The following is a 21,464-nucleotide window of genomic DNA, read 5'->3' as shown; positions in this document are numbered from 1 at the left end:
TATTATTTAAAATTTATTTAGTTTAGGATATATTGGGTAACCGGGTACCCAACCGGTTCCGGGTCCAAAAAGTTGAGAATTGGAATTGGAATAGGTTATAACCGGGTCCTTAATTTATTACCCGGAATTGGAACCACCGGGTCCAATCTCGGTTCCGGACCCGCCGGTTCCTAACCGGTTCCGGTTCCAATTCTGGGTACCCGGAAATTTTGCTCACCCCTACTTAAGAACACATAAATTCATAAATTATTAAAAATAAACAACAAAAATACATAAACTAGCAATACGAATTCGCATAAATACATAAATTATAAATAATTAAACAACAAAAATACATAAACTAGCAAGATCAACTCGTATAAATTCATAAATTAACAAGTATAATTTGTATACTTGTAAAATAACAAGATCTATTCGCATAAATTCATATATTATCAAGAAAAAGCATGAAAAAATAGTTAAATACCGTATGAGAGTGAGAAGATAGTAGAAAACCTCGAATTCAACAATGGTGGAGTACTCGGAATCAAAAATGGTGAATGGATTTTAGAGTTTTTGAGGAGAGAGAAAATTGAAGAGAGAGAAGTTCTAAAACGGCTGAAGGAATGAAATGAGGGGAATGAATAAGATTTTTAGGGTTTTGATAATATATATATGAAAGCCTCATTAGTGAATTGGGCTGGGCTTTTAGAAATTTAGATGGTTTTTACGATTTATTTGTTTTTGTAACTTAAATTATTTCGGGTTATCAGGTCGGGTTCGGGTTGACCCGACCTGACATTGACCTGATTTTTTTTTCGGGTTAAGTGGGCCGTTTTCGGGTTGGGATTTTCAACCTTAACCTAACCCATTTAATTTCGGGTTCGGGTTCGTGTCGACCCATTTAAGTTTTCGGGTTGAAAATCTCAACCCTAACCCGCTTTTTTCAGGTCGGGTTCGGGTCGGGTTTTCAGGTCGGGTCAGTTTTTGCCAGCCCTAACTGACGTTTGTTAATATTCACACCGTGACCTCCCGACGTTAAAGTTCCGTTAGCAATAAAATTTAATTCATCAAATGCCCTAACTTTGTTAAATAATTACACAAAATACCCTTATTTTTAGAAATACAATGTCTAGTTTGAAATTTAAGGAAACTAGTCATTAGTTTTGATTCTCAACCTTTTTTTGCATAAATACTCGATACTAAGCATCCCTCTTATTTGTTTAACCACAAATTTTTAACACCATGAGTTATCAATCTAAATCCCCCTCCTTAATGTATGAGTACTTTTGTGTAAGAGTTGCAAACAAATCATGTTGAGAATCAAGATTGATAACTCATACATTGAGGAGGATGTTTGCAACTCTTACATAAAAGTACTCATATATTGAGGAGGATGATTTAGATTGATAATTCATGGTGTTTAAAATTTGTGGTTAAGAAAATAAGAGGGATGTTTTGTATCGAGTATTTATGCAAAAAAAGGTTGAGAATCTGTTAAGATAATTATGTAAATAAATTATCTTAGTCAAATGTAAATATTATGTTAGCCTAGATTAGTGCTAAGTAGATAGCTTTCCCTATTTTATAGCCTTAGTTAATGGCTTACGTTAAGCCTTGTAATTTGTATATATTGACAGTATGTTGAATGGGAAAGATCACGGAATACAATTCCTTTATGGTATCAGATTGTTAGGGTTTCTTTCCGCTGCTAAACCCTTCTACTCCGCCCTTTTCTTCCCCTGTTTCTTCTCTTCTTCTTCTTCTCTTTTCTTCTCTGTTCTTTGACAGTCATGTCAGCCTCAAAATTCCACCCCGCACTGACTGTTAACAACATCAAAACAATCATTCCCATCACACTCGAGATGGAGAATGTCCAATACTCCACATGGGCGGAGCTATTCAAGGTTCATTGTCGTTCTCACAAGGTACTTCATCACATCATTACTCCAGAGAAGCCGCTTCCTGCACCTTCAACGGATGATGAAAAAGAATTATGGTCGACGTTGGATGCGGCCGTAGTTGGGTGGATTTATTCCACCATTTCTCATGACCTTTTGAACACTATAATTGAACCGGACTCAACGGCAAAGGAGACTTGGGATCGTTTGAAAGACATATTCCAGGACAATCAAAACTCCCGTGCTGTTACCCTTGAACATGAGTTTTCCAACACTCAAATGGAGGATTTCCCTAATGCGTCGGCGTATTGTCAACGGCTCAAGAGCCTTTCTGACCAGCTGAAAAATGTAGGGGCTCCGGTGGACAACCACCGCCTCGTCCTTCAACTTGTTTCCGGTCTCACGGAGGCATATTTCGGGGTTGCTACTTTAATTAGGCAAAGCAACCCCCTCCATCAATTCTATCAAGCCCGATCAATGTTAACATTGGAGGAAGCGGGTTTGAACAAACGGGCAGCAACGGCCACGGCGTCAGCTATGGTGGCGATTTCACGGGAGGTGGATTCGGGTTCTGATGGTTCTGGTCATGCTCGTGGAAGAGGGAAAAATCAGAAAAAAAAAATGGTGGCAAGAAAAATAACCAAGGCGGTGGTCGTGGTGCCGGCTCCGGTGGTGGTCAAAATTCCGGCGGGTCAGGTGGTGCAAGTCGCGGCGGTACTGGTCAGCAGCAGGGGCAGTGGTATGCTTCTCTGTGGCAGGGACAATACCCCCCTTGGGTTTGGGCACCACAATGGGCTACTCCCCCATGCCCTTACCCAACCCAAGGGTGGGCTGCTAGACCTCAAGGCCCAATAAGGCAGGGACAACAATCTGGGTTGTTTGGTCCACGTCCACAACATGCTTTTGCTACTGCTCATCAATCCAACGGGTATGCTCCGACGGACATTGAAGCGGCTATGCATACTATGTCACTTCAACAACCCGATCCCTCGTGGTACATGGACACCGGTGCCACTTCTCATATGACATCCACCAACGGTAATCTCTCGTCTTATTTTAATTTGAGCAATCATCATAATGGTATTATTGTTGGTAGTGATCATACTATTCCGATTCGTGGTTGTGGACATACTACTTTGCCATCCCCAAACCCACCCTTGTCCCTTTCTAATGTCCTACATGCTCCCAAACTCATTAAGAATCTAATTTCTGTTCGTAAATTTACAACTGATAATTGTGTGTCTGTTGAGTTTGATCCTTATGGTTTTTCTGTGAAGGATTATCGGACGGGGATGCCCATAATGAGATGTGATAGCTAAGGGGACCTTTATCCACTCACTACCACTCCCTCACGCAATTCTCCATCAACTTTCACAGCTTTAGCTTCCTCTTTTTGGCATGACCGTTTGGGACATCCGGGATCTTCTATCTTAAAGACTCTTAGTAATAATAAACACATTGAATGTACTCACTCTTCTAGTTCTAGTGTTTGTCATTCTTGTGTGCTTGGAAAACATGTTAAGTTGCCATTTATTTCTTCTGTTTCGAATACTATTGTGCCTTTTGATATTGTTCATAGTGATCTTTGGACATCACCTGTTTTGAGTTCATCGGGTCATCGTTATTATATGCTTATTTTGGATGATTTTTCTAAGTTTTTGTGGACTTTCCCTTTAGCAAAGAAATCCGATGTGTTTGATAAAGTATTGGCTTTTCAAACTATTATTAAGACTCAATTTGAACGTCCAATTAAAAATTTTCAATGTGATAACAGGATGGAGTATGATAATGAACCTTTATGGGATTTGTGTGAATCTAATGGCATGTCTTTTCGTCTCTCATGTCCCCATACTTCATCACAAAATGGAAAGGCCGAGAGAAAAATTAGATCATTGAATAATATAATTCGCACTCTTCTTACTCATGCATCGTTGCCCCCTTCCTTTTGGCATCATGCATTACAAATGGCAACTTATCTTCATAACATTCTTCCGAGTAAGTTATTAGAGTCTAGGTCTCCCGTAGAAATCCTTTATCAAAGGAAACCGTCTTATTCACACCTACGTGTCTTTGGTTGTTTGTGTTACCCCCTATTTCCCTCCACTACTATTAATAAGCTTCAACCTCGATCTACACCTTGTGTTTTTTTGGGGTATCCACCGAATCATAGGGGTTACAAATGTTATGATTTATCGACTAATAAAATTTTCATAAGCCGACATGTTGTGTTTGATGAGACTATTTTCCCATTTGCTAAGTTGCACACACCCACTAATCACACCTATGATTTTTTGGATGAGGGTATGCACCCTTATGTTATTCAACATATGCAACTTCCTAGTGGACCTACTGCCATGGCCCAATCCCCGGATCCATAGTTGGCTCCCCCTCTTAGCCCAACACCGGCTTTTCCCCCTCACCTGGGCCAAGGCCCACGCCTTCTCTTACCAGCCCAGACCCACGTGCGGCTTCTTCTACCCAACCCCTAAGCACGCAAGCTTCTGTTGGGCAGAATAGACAACAAGTGGACCGTGGGCCTGTTCAATCAGCCACGGCCCACTTGCGGTCTACCCAAGCAAGCCCAGGTGCGCCATCTCCCCTTAGCCCACAGCCTCAAATCCCACGACCCCCTCCTCCTCCTACTACCATTATCACGAGAAGCAAAAATGGGATAATTAAGCCAATCCGAAATATAAAAATTTCAACACTATGGTTTCTAATGTTACGAAGTCCCCTATCCCTCGTAACCCCGTTTCTGCTCTTCGTGACCCGAATTGGAAAATGGCTATGGATGATGAATATAATGCTCTTATTAAAAATAAGACGTGGGAGTTGGTGCCCCGTCCACCTGATGTTAATGTTATTCGTTCTACGTGGATTTTTACTCACAAGGTGAAATCTGACGGTTCTTTTGAGAGGCATAAAGCTCGTCTTGTAGGTGATGGCAAAACACAACAGGTTGGCATTGATTGTGGGGAGACTTTTAGTCCGGTTGTGAAGACGGCTACTATCCGTACTGTTCTTAGCCTTGCTTTGTCTAAAGCTTGGTCGATCCATCAACTTGATGTTAAGAACGCTTTTCTACATGGTGAGCTTCAGGAGACGGTCTATATGCATCAACCCCTTGGGTACCGTGATAAAACCCACCCTGATTATGTGTGTTTATTGCGGGGCTCTTTATATGGTCTTAAGCAGGCACCCCGGGCGTGGTATAAGAGGTTTGCAGATTTTGTTGCTTCTATTGGTTTCACTAACAGTAAGAGTGACAATTCCCTGTTTATTTATCGTCAAGGGAACAATGTGGCTTATTTGCTTTTATATGTTGATGACATTATTCTTACTGCTTCTTCTGATACTCTGCGGCGTTCTATTATGTCCCTTCTTAGCTCGGAATTTGCTATGAAGGACTTGGGTCACCTTAATTATTTTCTTGGCATAGCAGTGACAGAAAATAAGGATGGTTTGTTTTTGTCACAACGCAAATATGCGGAGGAGATTATTGACCGTGAAGGGATGGCGTCATGTAAACCTTCGGCTACACCCGTTGAGGTAAAACTGAAGGTCAATTCTACAGGTTCACCCTGTGCTGATCCTACATTGTATCGTAGTCTTGCAGGAGCTTTGCAATACCTCACTTTTACTAGACCAGATATATCATATGCGGTCCAACAGGTTTGCTTACATATGCATGATCCGAAAGAGAGTCATATGGCTGCTCTAAAACGGGTTGTACGGTACATACAAGGTACGATTGACCATGGTTTGCATCTGTATCCGTCTTCTATTTCATCTCTTGTTTCATATACAGATGCTGATTGGGCAGGGTGTCCGGATACTAGACGCTCCACATCCGGATATTGTGTATATTTGGGTGATAATTTGGTTTCTTGGTCCTCGAAACGACAACCTACTCTATCCAAGTCTAGTGCTGAGGCAGAGTACAGGGGCGTTGCTAATGTAGTTTCCGAGTCATGTTGGCTTCGAAACTTACTTTTGGAGTTACATTGTCCGATTAAGAAGGCAACCTTGGTATATTGTGATAATGTGAGTGCTATTTATCTTTCGGGTAATCCAGTACATCATCAGCGTACCAAGCATATTGAGATGGACATTCTTTTTGTTCGTGAGAAAGTGGCTAGAGGTGAAGTCCAGGTCCTCTATGTTCCTTCTAGACACCAAATAGCAGATATCTTCACGAAAGGACTACCACGGGTATTATTTGAAGATTTTAAGGATAGTCTAAGTGTCCGTCCTCCTCCCGCTTAGACTATGGGGGTGTGTTAAGATAATTATGTAAATAAATTATCTTAGTCAAATGTAAATATTATGTTAGCCTAGATTAGTGCTAAGTAGATAGCTTTCCCTATTTTATAGCCTTAGTTAATGGCTTACGTTAAGCCTTGTAATTTGTATATATTGACAGTATGTTGAATGGGAAAGATCACGGAATACAATTCCTTTAGAATCAAAACACACGGCTAGTTTCCTTAAATTTCAAACTAGACGTTGTATTTCTAAAAATAAGGGTATTTTGTGTAATCATTTAACAAATTTAGGGCATTTGGTGAATTAAATTTTATTGCTAACGGAACTTTAACGTCAGGAGGTCACGGTGTGAATATTAACAAACGTCAGTGGTATTTGGTGAATTTTGAAAAACTTAAGGGTATTTGGTGAAAAAACCGAATAATAATAATAATAATAATAATAATAATAATAACAATAATATTAGTAATAATAATAATAATAATAATAATAATGATAATAATAATAATAATAATAATGAAATCTGCTCGGCTCTGCTCTGCTCTGCTTCAATCTGCTCTGCTCTGCTCTGCTTTGCTGAAATCTGCTCTGCTATGCTGAAATCTGCTCTGCTCTGCTCTGCCCAGAAGCTCAAAAGAACAGGGCCTTAATAGTTTAATAAAATCTTATTATTTTCCTCAAAATAATTCATACTTAGAAAATTAAAAATAGAAATATTTGTATAAATAATTATAAATAATAAATTAATACATTATAATTATATCGAAAAAATGTGGGGGATTACATGGGTTCGGTGGTTTGTGGGTGCGGTGACCTGGGTTTGGTTAACGGCGGCGGCAAACAGCGTGGCTGATTGTGGGTGCGGTGGGCGCGGGCTGATTTGAGGAGGAAAGGGAAATAAGAAACGAAGGAGAAGGAGAAGAAGAGGGACTGAGGGATGGTACGTGAATTTGCTAATAGGACTATAGGAGAGACAAAGAAAGAGAGGAAGAGAAGGGAAAGAGGAGAGAGAATGAAATAAGTATAGTTTGTACTTAGCTTGTATATCATCTAATACAAGTAATATGTAATCCAATTGATTTTTTGTATTAGTTAATATTAAAGATATTGATAAAAATGTATTAGCCAACAAAAGGAATATATCAGTCAACAAAATATACATATCAGCCAAGCAGAGGAGTCTATCAGCCTACAAAAGATACTTATCAGCCAACAAAAGGAACATATCAGCCAACAAAAGATGCATATCAGCCAACAAAAGGATGAAATCAGCAAACAAAAACAACAGGTAAAGCCAACAAAATAAACATATCAGCTAACAAAATAAATATATCAGCCAACTAAAAAAAGCATATAATCCAAATTATGTATAATATAAGCCAACAAAAGGAAAAAAAAAAGCATATTAGCCAACAAAAGAAATATATTAGCCAATACAAAAACCAAATCAGCAAACAAATAAAACATATTAGCCAACACATGAAACATATCAGCCAACAAGTAAATGTATAAGCCAAGCCTCTCGCACCAAAAGTTCGTGCGTTCGTGGGCACGCAATACCTTCTCTTATTAGAATCAATTTTTCCATTTATTTGTTAATTTTTATGCTGGTATAGCGTCGTTTATGAGTTATAAGAAGTATAGGGGAAAAGATATTTAGTACAAAACACAAGTTTTCCATCTAATTCTTTATAAAGATTGTCCAATCAAAGGTATACTAAACCAAAGAAGGATTCGGGAGCGAGAATACTAGAGGATCGTTATTACAAAGTGATAATCCTAATCCTAGCGTAAAATGACCTCAACTAGCTCTTTATATTTACAATTTCATTACTAGAAATATAAATATATATACTACGGAGGTAGTATATAAAATGTGATACCTAAAACTAAGTTAGAGCAACTATTTTATTAACAAAACATATCACATACAAGGACTTGCGCATTTATGGACTTGCTCATACTACTTAACCATCAACGAGTTAAAAGGAATTAATTACTACGGAGTAATAAAATATTAATCCAACTACTCCACTTACATCTTATTATATTTAAGTTACTTAAACTGCCTAAAATTATGTGTCGGCCAAAGTGTAACACTAAAAAGGTGGAGGGAGTACAATGCTTTAATATACCAAGCAAGATTTTTTGTTTAAAATCAAGAGAATAGTAATTTTGAGGACAAGCTAAGTGAGATTAGAATGTTAATCCAGATGTTTAGATCAGGTCTAGTGAGGTCGGTTGGGTCAATTTTTAATTTGAGTCATGCTAAGTTATTATATCATATTATTTGAATTTGGTTTTTTTCGAGTCAATTTTGAATTGGATCGTCTGGGTCAGTTTTTGATGGAATATATGTTTTTAGGTGAGATATCAACAATATCACAAATGTAGTATAGAGTACATAACTACGTACGTAGATGTTAAGCATAAATAGATACATTAGCAATAACGAAGGCAAGGGTTACCATCGAAACTAGAGTTGCATTGCACCGGTAATCTTGCTCGTTTGAAAAGTCTTGCAGGAACTATTTCCAGTGTTTTAACGACACAAGTAGTCCAAGAGCACTCTCATTTATGGGCAAAAAAATGCCCATGAGGAGAATTTAATGGTAAAAATGCTAAAAATGTTATCCCACTCATGAGCAAAAAAAAAAAAATGCCCATAGGAATGGCAAAAATAAATTGCTACAGTACCTATGGGCCCATAAGTGTTTGTGAGAGAAAATATAGGAGAGATGGTGGTGTGGTTTTTTTTTTTGTTTAGCCCATAAGTGTGGGAAGAGTTCTTAAATAAAATGCCCATAAGAAAAAATGGAAAAGAGGAGTGAGAAAGTTAGTAGAGAGAGAGTGGCATTTTTATTTTTTGCCCATGAGTGAGAGTGGTCTTAGAAAGTTAGAAACATTGGAGGTTTTACACTTTTACTAGGATGTATGTAAGAATTGATGGAGGAGACCGGCTTTATTTATAAATTCAAATTTTGGAAAAGATCGATCGGCTTTATTTATTTATTTATTCTACTTTTGGAGGAGATCAACTTTATCTATTTATATAACTTTCTCACTTATATAAACTTATTAAAACTTTTTTAAGTCGTAATTTGAACATAAGTAATCCTTATCAAACTTATTTTTATTCAATTGAACTTATCTAAACTTATAAGACTTAAAATAAGTGAAAATGGGGTAGGAGAACAGGAATGTAACCTAAGGTCCCGTTCACTTCACCTTATTTTTGCTGAACTAAAATTATTTTTACTGAAACAAAATTATATTTGCTGAACTTAACTTATTTGTACTGAACTTAAATTAATTTTACTGAACTAAAATAATAGTTGCTGAATTGAAATTATTTTTACTGATATCCTATTATGATTCTTCTTTAAGAAAACTGAATTTTATTGAATAGAACTTATTTTTACTGAACTAAAATTATTTTGACTGAACTGAAACTAATTTAACTGTACTGAACTTATTTTTACTAAACTGAAATTATTTTTACTTAATATTATTTTCTTAAGGTGAAGTGAATAGGGCCTAAATCAATTATAAAGAATTTATTATTTGTCAAAATGATTCAGTTCAAATATTATTTATTAGAAAAGGATAAATCTTGAGGTATTAGGAAGCATATATTAAAAACTTAATATCTTTCCCACAAACATTAAAAATAAAATATCAATAGCATTAACTTCATGTGATTTCTTACCATAAAGTTGATGCCTTTCACACAGCAATTAACTAGAGATTTCTATCCAATAATTAGACCAAGAAAGGTAAACATAAAATGTTACATCATATTGTTACTGTATTACATGTATAAATATATGAACTTTACAAGCCTAAGAGACTAAGCCACAAAAAACTTAAACAATTTAGATTGGCTAGTTTTTTTTTACATTTTTTTTAGCTTTTTCTCATGGCATTCAACCGTATCATTTACTTTTTCATGGTGAATGTATTGCCAATGTTGCTGCTACTATCGTTCTTCTTTCTCCTTTCATCATCACCGGGTACATCTTTTGAATTCTAATTTCATAATTAAATTTCTTTTTTTCTATATGGTATCTCTTATTTTGCGAACATATGTAATGACAAAAATTTTCGTGAGTAATGTATTTATTTGTCTTCCTAAGTATCCTAGCTGCGCTTAATCTAGGATACCCTTTCAATTATTTTATTACATGTAACAATTTTGTTTAGTCTTATAAAAATATAAAAACTACCTCCGTTATAGGTTATGTGCAACGATTTGACATAAAGCAGAGAGAGAAAATGTCTAATCGTTGCACATAATCTGTAACGGAGATAGTATTTTATTTCAATTTTTATTTCATTTTGATTTTCTAAAATTTATTTTATTTTACTTTATTTATTTATTTTATTTTTTGGATGATAGGAGCCGCAGTAGTTTGCGTTGGAAAATGCGAGGACATACCAGACTGTGATGGGTTTTGTAAGCAGCAAGGTGGTTATGCAAGTGGCTCTTGTCGACCTCCTTTATACCAATATTGTTGTTGTGATTAAATAATTAATACTTGTAAGTATTATTATGGATGGATAAAATCATATGGCTGATTGAAATGAATAAATCGTTAATTGCATTATTTTGACTTTTTATACTAACTTTTATGCTTTTGATTATTTTCATTATTGTTGAGTTAGGCCCTGTTTTAATACTTTGACATTCAATTCAGTTTAGTTCAGTTCAACTCAGTTCAGTTCAGTTCTACTCTTAATTTCCTTCTCTTATAAAATATTCATTTCAGTTCATTTCAGTTTAGTTCAGCTCAGCTCAATTCAGTCAATGAGAACAGACCCTTAATCTTAATATCTTCTTTTCTTTTCTTTCTTTCTTTTTTTTTTTTTTAAGGAAGTTAATCTTAGTATATATCTCCAAATTAATTTTTTTTAATGACAGATATTAATGGAAAAAATAAAATAAAAATAAAGTGGGTTGGTAATGTATCTACTCAAAAAATGCAACTACTACAAAACGGCACCTAAGTAAAATATTATCTCAAATAAGTTATCTCAATTATTGGCGTCTTCATACTAAATCTAAAAGTGTCAAGAACATTACTACAAAGGTAGTAATTCTATACATGGATAAACCGTACTCAATTGATTATTCCATAAATAAATTTATCGTTCTAGTCATATATCGTTACAGAGGAGAAAATCCTCCTTCATAAGCCATATGAACGAATTTCGTTTATAAGAGGCTATTCGTGTCATTTTTCCAGGTATAGTAAGGGTAAAGTCGTCCAAATAAAATTTGTCTCTTAACTTCAAACTAGCGCCGTTAGTGAACGTCAGTTTTGGAAATATGACATCTCGTTATTGGAGAATTATGATCCCGTAGCTCACCCCATCCTACTTCAGTAAGCTTTAGCAAGCTTCTGCAACTGAGGGGACTGTCAATTGGAGTTTGTCTGAAATTTCTTGGCCTTTACACATGTGTTGTATACGGATGATAAAGTGTGGACGAGGTGGTGGCGGCGCGTCGACTTGGCGGCGACTATAATCCCGTTAATAAATGCATTTAAGTTGGCCGCGAATGAGGAATGTATACTGAATTCCAATTACAAGAAGTTCAAACAATAAAAACCCCATTTAACCCCAACAAGCAATTGCCTTTTCCGGTTATTTTGAATAAAATTCAATAAAAACAACTTCAATTCAACCACACAATAACCCTTCACATGCATATATTTACCAATTGTAACAAATGAGATCACCAATTTCACAAATTAACACCAATTAAACGAATTGAGGTTTTTATTGCTGATCAATGGTTTTTACTTCTGGAAGAGGGAAGAAAGATAAGTTCATGGCGGAAGCTTCTAGAAAGCTTGATACTACTAAAACTAGTCTTGCTATTATTGAAATGCTTGATTCTAAACCTGGTTATCCTGAAAGTGTCGCCATTGGTGTTACTTCTGCTGTTGCCTTTCGCGGTGTGGCTGCTGTTTGGCCTCAGCTTGTTTCTGCTGCTTCAAGTCTTTGGAACTCTGTTAGAGGCTAAGGACATCAATTCGGAATCTCGCTATCTTCAAACCTTGAAAAAAATGGAGTGCAGAAGTAGAGAAGCCAGCTTGATGATCGTATTCTCCAAAGTCCAGACGACTGGTGAGGCAGAGCTTAGCCAAAGAGAAGACAAAACGGGATGGGAATTGGAGAATTGTTAACCATGCTCTAACGGCCAAGTTAAGTGCCATGTCAGCTAAAAAGAACGAAAACAATAAAATAATGAAAGATGTTTCAATATTTTCAGAAATGCCATCTTATGAACTAGGGGAAGCTCGTTACAGAGCTATAGCTAGACTTATATATACTAGTGCTATAAACGTTAAGCAATTATCTCTATTATATAAGTCAAGGCATAGGTTGTGGTGTGCCCCCGAAATACTAGTTATACCCTTTCTTTTTTGCCAAAAAGTAGGCACCAACTCAATAAATTATACTAAATAAAGAATTGAGGTAGCCTAATCTAATAATGAATCAACATTGTTCCATCTCCATACTTGAAATGACCTGATATAATGAATTCAAACTTGTTATAACTTGGGAGCACTTATTTGGTTGAACTTTTTGGAATAGGTTGGAATGGATTCTACGGTTTTATTTGTTTGGTTAGGCTATTTAAGTATGGAATCTCATACTTGGGGATTCAAACTTCACCCCATCCATTGAAATCTTATACCCACCTCCCCCCTAAGGATCCAAAATCCACACTACCACTCAAGTATGAGAATCCATTCCATGATTAAACCAAACAATTTTAGATTGGTAAGGGATATAGAATCCATACCACCCAAGTATGAGAATCCATAATAATCTATTCCAGCTTATTAGGGAATTGAACCAAAGGACCCCTTACATCTTGAATCTTATCAACCGATACCGAGCATGACCCATGCTGATTAGAACTCGATAAAATATAAAATAAAAAAATGTCACTACTACAAAAAACCCTATCAAGTTCCCAGTAAATGACCTAACGAGTCGCTTCAAAGGTGATTCTACAGCCACCGACACAATAGTTTCTAACTTTAGGAGTCGCCTCTGAGGCGACTCGATAGCTTTTATATAAGTCGCCTATTAGTTGTTAGGCGACTCTATTTGTTAATCTATTGTGTCGCTTTTGTTAAAAGAGGCGACTCCATACGCCAATCTATTGTGTTAAAAGAGGCGACACGTAAAAAATCAACATTTTTTCCAACTATTTTTATTAGCTCATATAATATTAGTGTTTATGACACTTAGTATGCTTGATCTCTAGTTCTTTGCCTGGAAGGTTGAAGTTCTTGCCATAATGCCAAAGTTACTTTTTATATCTTATATGATATTGTAACTATTTTAAATACATTCTTAGAATTAACCTATCAAGTCGCGTCTTACATATTAGGCGTATTAGGTAGTGGTCACATAATAAAGCACCTAATTAGTCGGACTTTTAGAGTCGCCAGTATATAAGGTGCGACTTGTAAACATAGCAAGTAGCCTCATACTTATTAAGCGACTTGTTAAGTTAGGGTTAAAATCAACAAATCACCTAATGAGTCACCTAATATACATGAGGTGACTTGTTAGTTTTACAAGTCGCACCATATATGCATGTGACTCTATAAACCGACTTATTCGGTGGCTTAAATTAGATTTTCAAAGTCACCTGTATATAAGGTGTGACTCATTAACCTATCGAGTCGCCATATACATATTAGCCGACTTATTAGGTGAAAGTCATAGATAACAAAACTCACCTATTGAGTCGCCTAATATGTATAAAGTGACTCGATGGGTTTACGAGTCTCACCTTATGTAAAGGTGACTTTGAAAATCTAATTTAAACCACCAAATAAGTAGGATTATAGAGTCGCATGCATATATGGGGCGACTTGTTAACTTATCAATTCACCTCATATATATTAGGCGACTCGTTAGGTGCTTTGTTGATTTTAACCCCAACTTAACAAGTCGTCTAATAAGTATGAGGCGAATCAATAGGTTTATAAGTCGCACTTTATGTACAGGTGACTCTAAAATTCCGACTTATTAGGGGCTTTTTGTAGTAGCGAATAAACCAAAAAAGAAAAGCACCAATGGAACTAAACATGTTAGTATTGACTTGCAAGTCAAATGAATATGTTCCAATGATCCACTCCTTAACCTTACTTATTATGACATATGTTGATTTGAACCAAAATCCGCTTTAATCTAACTTGATTGAGACCCGACCCAATTTTAATTTAACTTATTGATATGAAGTCGAACTCACTACTTTAACCCAATTAAACCTACTAGTTTAATTTCAACCTAATTAGATATGATCCAACCCCTTATAACCTGATCCAATTATGACCTTTGATTAAAATTGCATAAATAAAACCTTCAAAATGAATTAATTAACCTAAACTTACCCACTAACAAAATTTCGACTCAGTCTCGATTAATACAACTTGAAACCAAATCGTCAATCGGATTGGCAATGCTATATGTGTGAGTAAATGTTAGTTGTCAACAAGCATCTACTAGAGACATATTACATATGTCAAAGTAGTTGTTTAATCATGTTCAAATCAATTCAATACAAACACATTAAAATCTTAAACACAACTTCATTGATTAATAACCAAAAGCTACCTTTCACCCTTACGGCCTTGCTTTGTCAAATACCCTTTGAATAATTGAATTAAATAACGTTTTAACTTGATTGAAACAAGAAATATACTCCAAAATTGTTTTTGGACAAACCAATAGTGAAACCTTTTGTTTTCTGTATAAGACTAAATAATACTTTGTATCTTATCTATATCTGATCTATACAAATCTATACTAATAGAGTAAAAACGTTTCTAACAACGCCTATGTGCCACGTAGACCTTTCATTACGCCATGTCACATACTCAATTTCTCAATACACCACGTCACCCACTCAATTCTTCAATATGCCATGTCACCCACACAACCAACAATACTCCATGTGTGTTTCAACTAGCTTAAAAAAATGTGCATGAGAAAGTTTGAGCACTCAACCTCTTTGAAGAAAGATCATTGTTTAACCATCTAGGCTAATTTTCACTTATGTTCTAATCTTGCATACAAATAAACTAATACGAAATACTATACTACCAAAGTATTGAAAACACATATTCCACTATTAAATGCCTTTTAAAAATTAGCAGTTGCACAAATACAAAAGTAGCAAACAGAGCAACACCCGAGCCATTCACTAGTCATCAATAATTATATACTGAAAGGCACACCAAAAATGACACTTGTTATTTTTTGGTGTATCTTTCAATTTTTTTTTAAAAAAAAAATCTATTTAGAAAACAAATCGTATACATAAATAAAAGTTAAAAAAAAGATCCAAAGTATATATATTGATACCATAAAGTTAAGTAAAATACAAAAAAAATCAAATTTTTAACGTAATTTGTGACATACATAATAATGTTGTGTTCCATATTTTTTTTTTTGGATAGTATATTGTGTGTCTACCTTTATTACAACAACGTTTTTTGTATTTAATTATGAGCTTGCCAAGAAAGATATAAATAATATTTTAAGTCGTTTGATTATTGAGGGAAAAAAAAAACTATGTAAGAGAGATGAATAATACTCCGTAGTGTGTAAAAACGAAATCTATTTACAGCTTTTTTTTTTTTTTTTTTTGACACACTATTTACAAGTTGATTTATTATTAAGATATTTATTTGGTTAACAAGAATAAATGATATACATTTGTTGGTGAATAAATATAAATATACATACATGCGTATTTTAAAATATCTATCTTGCTAATAATAGACTCTTAGAAAGAATTGCGTGGACCTTGTCTACAATAATATTATTGTGGACCCGTATTTTTAATATAGTAATCTTTTAATGACATATATATATATATATATATATATATGTATATATATATATATATATATATATATATAATTAAATAAAGTGTTAATTAAAGAATAATTATTGAAAATTATCGTGTATGACACGAACCTAACCTAGTTATACATTATTAGCTACCTAGTTTGAGTTGTTTGACCTCTTCCAAACGCTTGCCGTTTATGGAAATGGGCTTTTTTTTTCTCTTTATTTCACTCTAGCTCTACGGTCTACCGCCTCTACGTACACTTTAACCTAATAAATACTTGATCCCAAAGTAATCTCTTCTATAAATCAAAACCTAAAAACCAATTTCACATATTGACATATTATACATTCATCACGCCCCCAAACAAATTATCCCTAAAAAACCACAACAAATCAACAATGTCATACACTACCACTCTCTTAGGCCCTCCTAAAATCCCCCTTTCTCCTCTTCCCTCCGTCGCCACCGCCACCTCCGATAACAATAATTCGAATTCTTCTTCTCATTCTTCCCGTTATTCTTATCACCCACATTTAGGCTACACTGAGAATCGTTCCGCAACCTACAAAAACTCCGGCAACCCAGCCGTAGACTTTTTCTTCCATGTTGTCCCTAAATCGCCATCCTCGGATATCATTGGTCTTTTACGACTCTCTTGGGAACACGACCCGCTTTTAACCCTTAAGTTGATCTGTAATCTTAGGGGTGTTCGAGGTACTGGTAAATCAGACAAAGAAGGGTTTTACACTGCCGCTTTATGGCTCCATGAAAATCACCCTAAAACCCTAGCCCTTAACATGGGCCCTATTTCGGGTTTCGGGTACTTGAAGGATATGCCTGAGATTCTCTTCCGTCTTCTAGATGGTTCCAATACTAGGAAGCGTAAGGAGGACGTTTCCTCTTTTCCCCATCGTTACGGTAGGCGTGCCGGGTTTATGAGTCGGAGGATGATGATAAGAAGGTTAAACATAGAGGATGATGATGATAGCAATAGTGATAGTGATGATAGCGATGATGAAAGAAAGAGGAAATTAAAAGAGGATAAAAAAATTAAGGATGAAAAGAAAGAGAAGGCTAGGGTTTTGAGGCTTCATAGGAAGAATGAGAGGACTAACAAGATTTTAAACAAGTATAATCAAGAATCCGATTTTCGGCTTTTGTACAATTCAATAGCTGATATATTTGCTGAATTATTGAAAAAAGATATTGAATTGCTCCAAAAGGGTGATTTATACAAATTAGGGCTTTCTGCAAAGTGGTGTCCTACAATTGATTCTTCATTTGATGAAGTGACATTGCTTTGTGAAAGCATCGCGAGGCGAGTGTTTACTAAGGAAGAGTATGAGGAGTATAAGGATATGGAGGATGCACACTACGCTTTTAAGGTCCGTGATCGGTTGAGGAAGGAGGTGTTAGTCCCTCTAAGGAAGGCACTCGATATACCAGAGGTTTATATATATAAGTGCTAAGAAATGGGATACATTGCCTTACAATAAGGTCCCTTCAGTAGCAATGAAATTGTATAAAACATTGTTTTACAAGCATGATGAAGAAAGATTTGTGGAGTACTTAGAGAAGGTGAAGAGTGGAAAGGCGACGATTGCAGCCGGGGCATTGCTACCTCATGAGATAATCGCCTCATTGAAAAATGATGAAAATGGCGGTGAGGTGGCCGAGCTTCAATGGAAGAGAATGGTGGATGATTTAGCCAAGAAAGGGAAGTTGAACAATTGTATGGCGATTTCTGATGTTTCGGGATCTATGATGGGGGAGCCAATGGAGGTTTCTGTTGCTCTTGGTCTATTGATTTCGGAACTAAGTGAGGAGCCATGGAAAGGAAAACTAATTACATTTAGTACTAACCCGAAATTTCATACAATTTTGGGAAAAACATTGAAAGAAAAGACGGATTTTATTAGGGATATGGATTGGGGAGGGAGTACTGATTTACAGAGGGTGTTTGACAGGATTTTGGAGGTGGCAGTACGAGGGAAAATTCCTGAAGAACAGATGATAAAGAGGCTGTTTATTTTCAGTGATATGGAGTTTGATCAGGCTTCGCATCGTGCTTGGGAGACGGATTATAAGGTGATACAGAGGAAGTATAAGGAGAGTGGGTATGAAAAGGTGCCTGAGATTGTGTTTTGGAACCTTAGGCACTCTAAGGCTACACCGGTTCCTAGCACTGAACCTGGGGTTGCGCTTGTTAGCGGATTTTCGAAGAATTTGGTGACGTTGTTTTTGGAGGAAGGTGGGGTGTTGAGCCCTGAAGCTGCTATGCTTGCTGCTGTTGCTAAGCCAGAGTATGATACGCTTGTTGTTTATGATTAATTTTGTGATAATAAGATTGAGAGGTTTAATTATGTGTATAATAATGATCTGATGATTTTCTAATTGAATAAATACTATTGTAGATAAATTGTCTGTTTTTTTTTTTGTTTTTTCTTTTTGTTTGATTTTATTTCTTATCAATGCTACCCACTCTGTCTTGTTCAAGAGTTACTATACTCATAATAGATCTCCCATACTAAGTGCATCCGCTCGAATTCGTGCTGTGATTTAGGTTTTTTTTCCCTGCGAGGCAGATATCCACGTTCTTTAATCTTCGTCATGAGTGACCTGATAAATTAGACTAAGGAAATAACATGTGTAGTTTAGCTTGAAATATATATCTCCCTTGCATACAGGATCATGTCAAATGATATGTTATTGGCCTACAATCATAGACAAGTTGATCGGATTGCTCATAATTTGTATACAAATATTCTCTTAATTATTGCTCATAATTTGTCAGATTGTATTGGTTTCTACCACAATTCTGAAATCTTACAAGATGTTAGACTGCAAGCTTATGCTAGTCAAAAATAAACTAGTTTCTGTATTTTTATAGGCATACATTGCTTCCCTTAATGTATATGAACACTAATGTATGTTCACTATTGACGAGTTCCACAAATTGAGAGGGTTTGTTCTGCAAAACCTACCTGTACATGATTTAGTTAAGCTTAAGCAGACTCGCAATGTTTATGTCTGCAAACATCAAGGTACGTAGTTGAAGGACTGGTGGTCACTTCTTATTCAGATGTCCTGTTTTATTTAATTATGATCTGCCATCTTATAGAACTATTAGGAAAATAAAGGATTCATATGTTTACAGTGGTAAAAAGTATCTGTCAAGTTTTTCTAGCTAGTACTTAGATTGGAACTTAGAAGTTCATTTATAATCTCAGTTGTATAATCTAGATTAGAACATATATACGGAGTACTACAAAACAGATTAACAAAATATGATAGGATGATCATTGGTTTATTTTCATATATACGGAGTACCTAAAGGCCGGGCTAAGCACCATATTGTGACATTGGCCATTGAGCATAGATACCACTGAATTTATTGCCTTTGGTGAGTTATGTATGAATTTCACCAATGATGCATTTGAACTTGTACCATAGAACAATTCGAACTATAGAATTCATAACCTTGTAGTTGTCGGTTTTGGGTTGGGTCTAACGAGTTGGATTTTGACACCTCTACAAGTGGTAAGATACGAGTATATAATATCATGTCTTACCTCAAATAAGAGGTATGTTCCCTTTTTCCTTAAGCCTTCAATTTAGGGATGGTAGTTGCACTTAAGTAAAATATGTACCACAAAATAAACAGTGTTTAGTGGCTATTGCAACATTAACCAGACAAATAGGAATGACCAATAAAAAAAAAATGACACGTATCCTTTATTTTCTCTGTTACTCCGATCCTTTAAACAAAATTCATGTAACTAAATAAGAGATAGAACATAGAAGAGATCAAAAGAAGAGAAGCAAAACATAGACGAAAGCATGGATTTAACAAAAGTGGTGATATCAAGGATTTCCCATAAATTGAGCCATAGGACGTATGTCATTGCTCCTACAAGACCATTACAAGTAAGTTTTTAATTTTTGTATATATATTTATTTAAATGACATATATAGGTTTATGGATATGAATTTGCACAATCAATCTCCTTATTTCTAAATGTTTTATACGCATTTACGGAGTATCATATTTAGATTTATTTTTAAATATGTATATACTACATACTATTTTATTTAATCGGAAACACATTCTATAACAATACGTACTATTCTTTTGTAAAAGGATAATTGATAGGAATTTTTCTTCTCAACAATAGACCTTTAATGTATAAAATCTGCTGTATTATTTAAATTAAGGTAAATTTTAATTTGTACTATTAAACGAAAAAATTAATACCATTGATTCACTTCTTTGATTCCATTTCATCAATCATCAACAATAAAATCTATACTCCGTATAAAAGATCCATCACATTAACATTTCACAAAGAAACAATTAACATATCAAAACAAGTGATTCATCATTTCATCGAATGTAATAGTGTAACCCTAATAAGGTTATAACTTTAAGGGCATGCTTGGATTGGGGGTAATACATTAAGGGGTAATAAAAGTCAAACTATAATTGTGTAACGATTGTATTGTAGAAAGTCTTTGGAATAGGGAAATCAGAGAAAGAAAAAGAGGTAGACGAAGCATGTCGAAAGGCAAAAGAAGCAACTCATGCAGTGAAAGAAGGAGCACAACAAATCAAAGAGACGGGTGAACATGTCAAAAGCACGGCTGAGAAAGTGTCACAAACAGCAGGTAACATTGTTAACAAAATGAAGGAACCAATTATTGGTGCAATGAGTAATGCATGGGGCAACACCACTGAGAAGATTGAGGACAAAGTTGCTGAAAAGATTAGAGATAGAGTCATGGGAAAAGAAGATCGAGAAAAAAGTGATGATGAAAAGTCTAAGTAATTAATCTAGTATTAAAGTTTAGCAATATCTATTATACACTCAGATTTATTATATATCCAGAAGTCTTGTTATTTTATACAATGCTTGTTTGTGAGTATGTAGCAATGAAAAATAAGCTAAGTGTGGTTGCATTATGCACATGGTACACTTGTTTGTGAAGTAGACACAATCCCCAACTCCCAAGTGACAAAATACATACTTTGCTATATCATATTGAGTTGATATATATGTGATGTCAATAAATTTAGTAACATTTTTTTTTTATTCAAATACAATATGCACATTATTTGAACATAATGAACATAATCAACTCAACTAAAACCTTAAGTTGATAGTGAAGTCCAGAATCAATTTAATTTTGTCAGATAACACCTTTTAAAACAGTTTTGTTGTGAAGAACTATCTTTTTTTTTTTTTTTTTGTTAAAACACGCCTAAAACCAGATAACTTTTGTTAAAACACACTTGAGGGCGGTTTCAAGCTTGTTGACTCGGTTTTACGGCGTTGACTATCATGTGAGAGACACGTGCGCCGGTTTACCCCCCTCCCTTCTAATTTTTTACCCTTTCTTTCCCTCAAATTCCATTTTCTCTTTCGTCTCAG

At 35.4% G+C, this 21,464-nt stretch overlaps 1 protein-coding gene and 1 pseudogene across 1 annotated transcript; both read left to right on the top strand.

The window, feature by feature from the left end:
* The first annotated feature begins 1,772 nt into the window (after window positions 1-1,772).
* Window positions 1,773-3,199, top strand: LOC145606997 (uncharacterized). Its single transcript, XM_081662794.1, has 2 exons — window positions 1,773-2,594; window positions 2,639-3,199. The coding sequence occupies exons 1-2, from the start codon at window positions 1,773-1,775 to the stop codon at window positions 3,197-3,199; spliced, it is 1,383 nt and encodes a 460-aa protein (XP_081518920.1).
* Window positions 3,200-16,433: 13,234 nt separating this feature from the next.
* LOC145606996 (uncharacterized) lies at window positions 16,434-18,366 on the top strand (annotated as a pseudogene).
* Window positions 18,367-21,464: the final 3,098 nt, after the last annotated feature.

This window comes from Chenopodium album, chromosome 23 (genome assembly GCF_948465745.1).
Source record: "Chenopodium album chromosome 23, dcCheAlbu1.1, whole genome shotgun sequence".
In the NCBI taxonomy this organism is placed as follows: domain Eukaryota; kingdom Viridiplantae; phylum Streptophyta; class Magnoliopsida; order Caryophyllales; family Amaranthaceae; genus Chenopodium; species Chenopodium album.
The sequence above is the reverse complement of the archived record's forward strand: the minus strand, read 5'-3'. Positions and strand labels throughout refer to the sequence as shown.

Coding starts and splice junctions, on each gene's coding strand:
- LOC145606997 (XM_081662794.1), top strand. CDS start 1,773: ATGTCAGCCTCAAAATTCCACCCCGCACTGACTGTTAACAACATCAAA. Junction 2,595..2,638: donor AGGTGGTGCAAGTCGCGGCG/GTACTGGTCAGC, acceptor TCTCTGTGGCAG/GGACAATACCCCCCTTGGGT.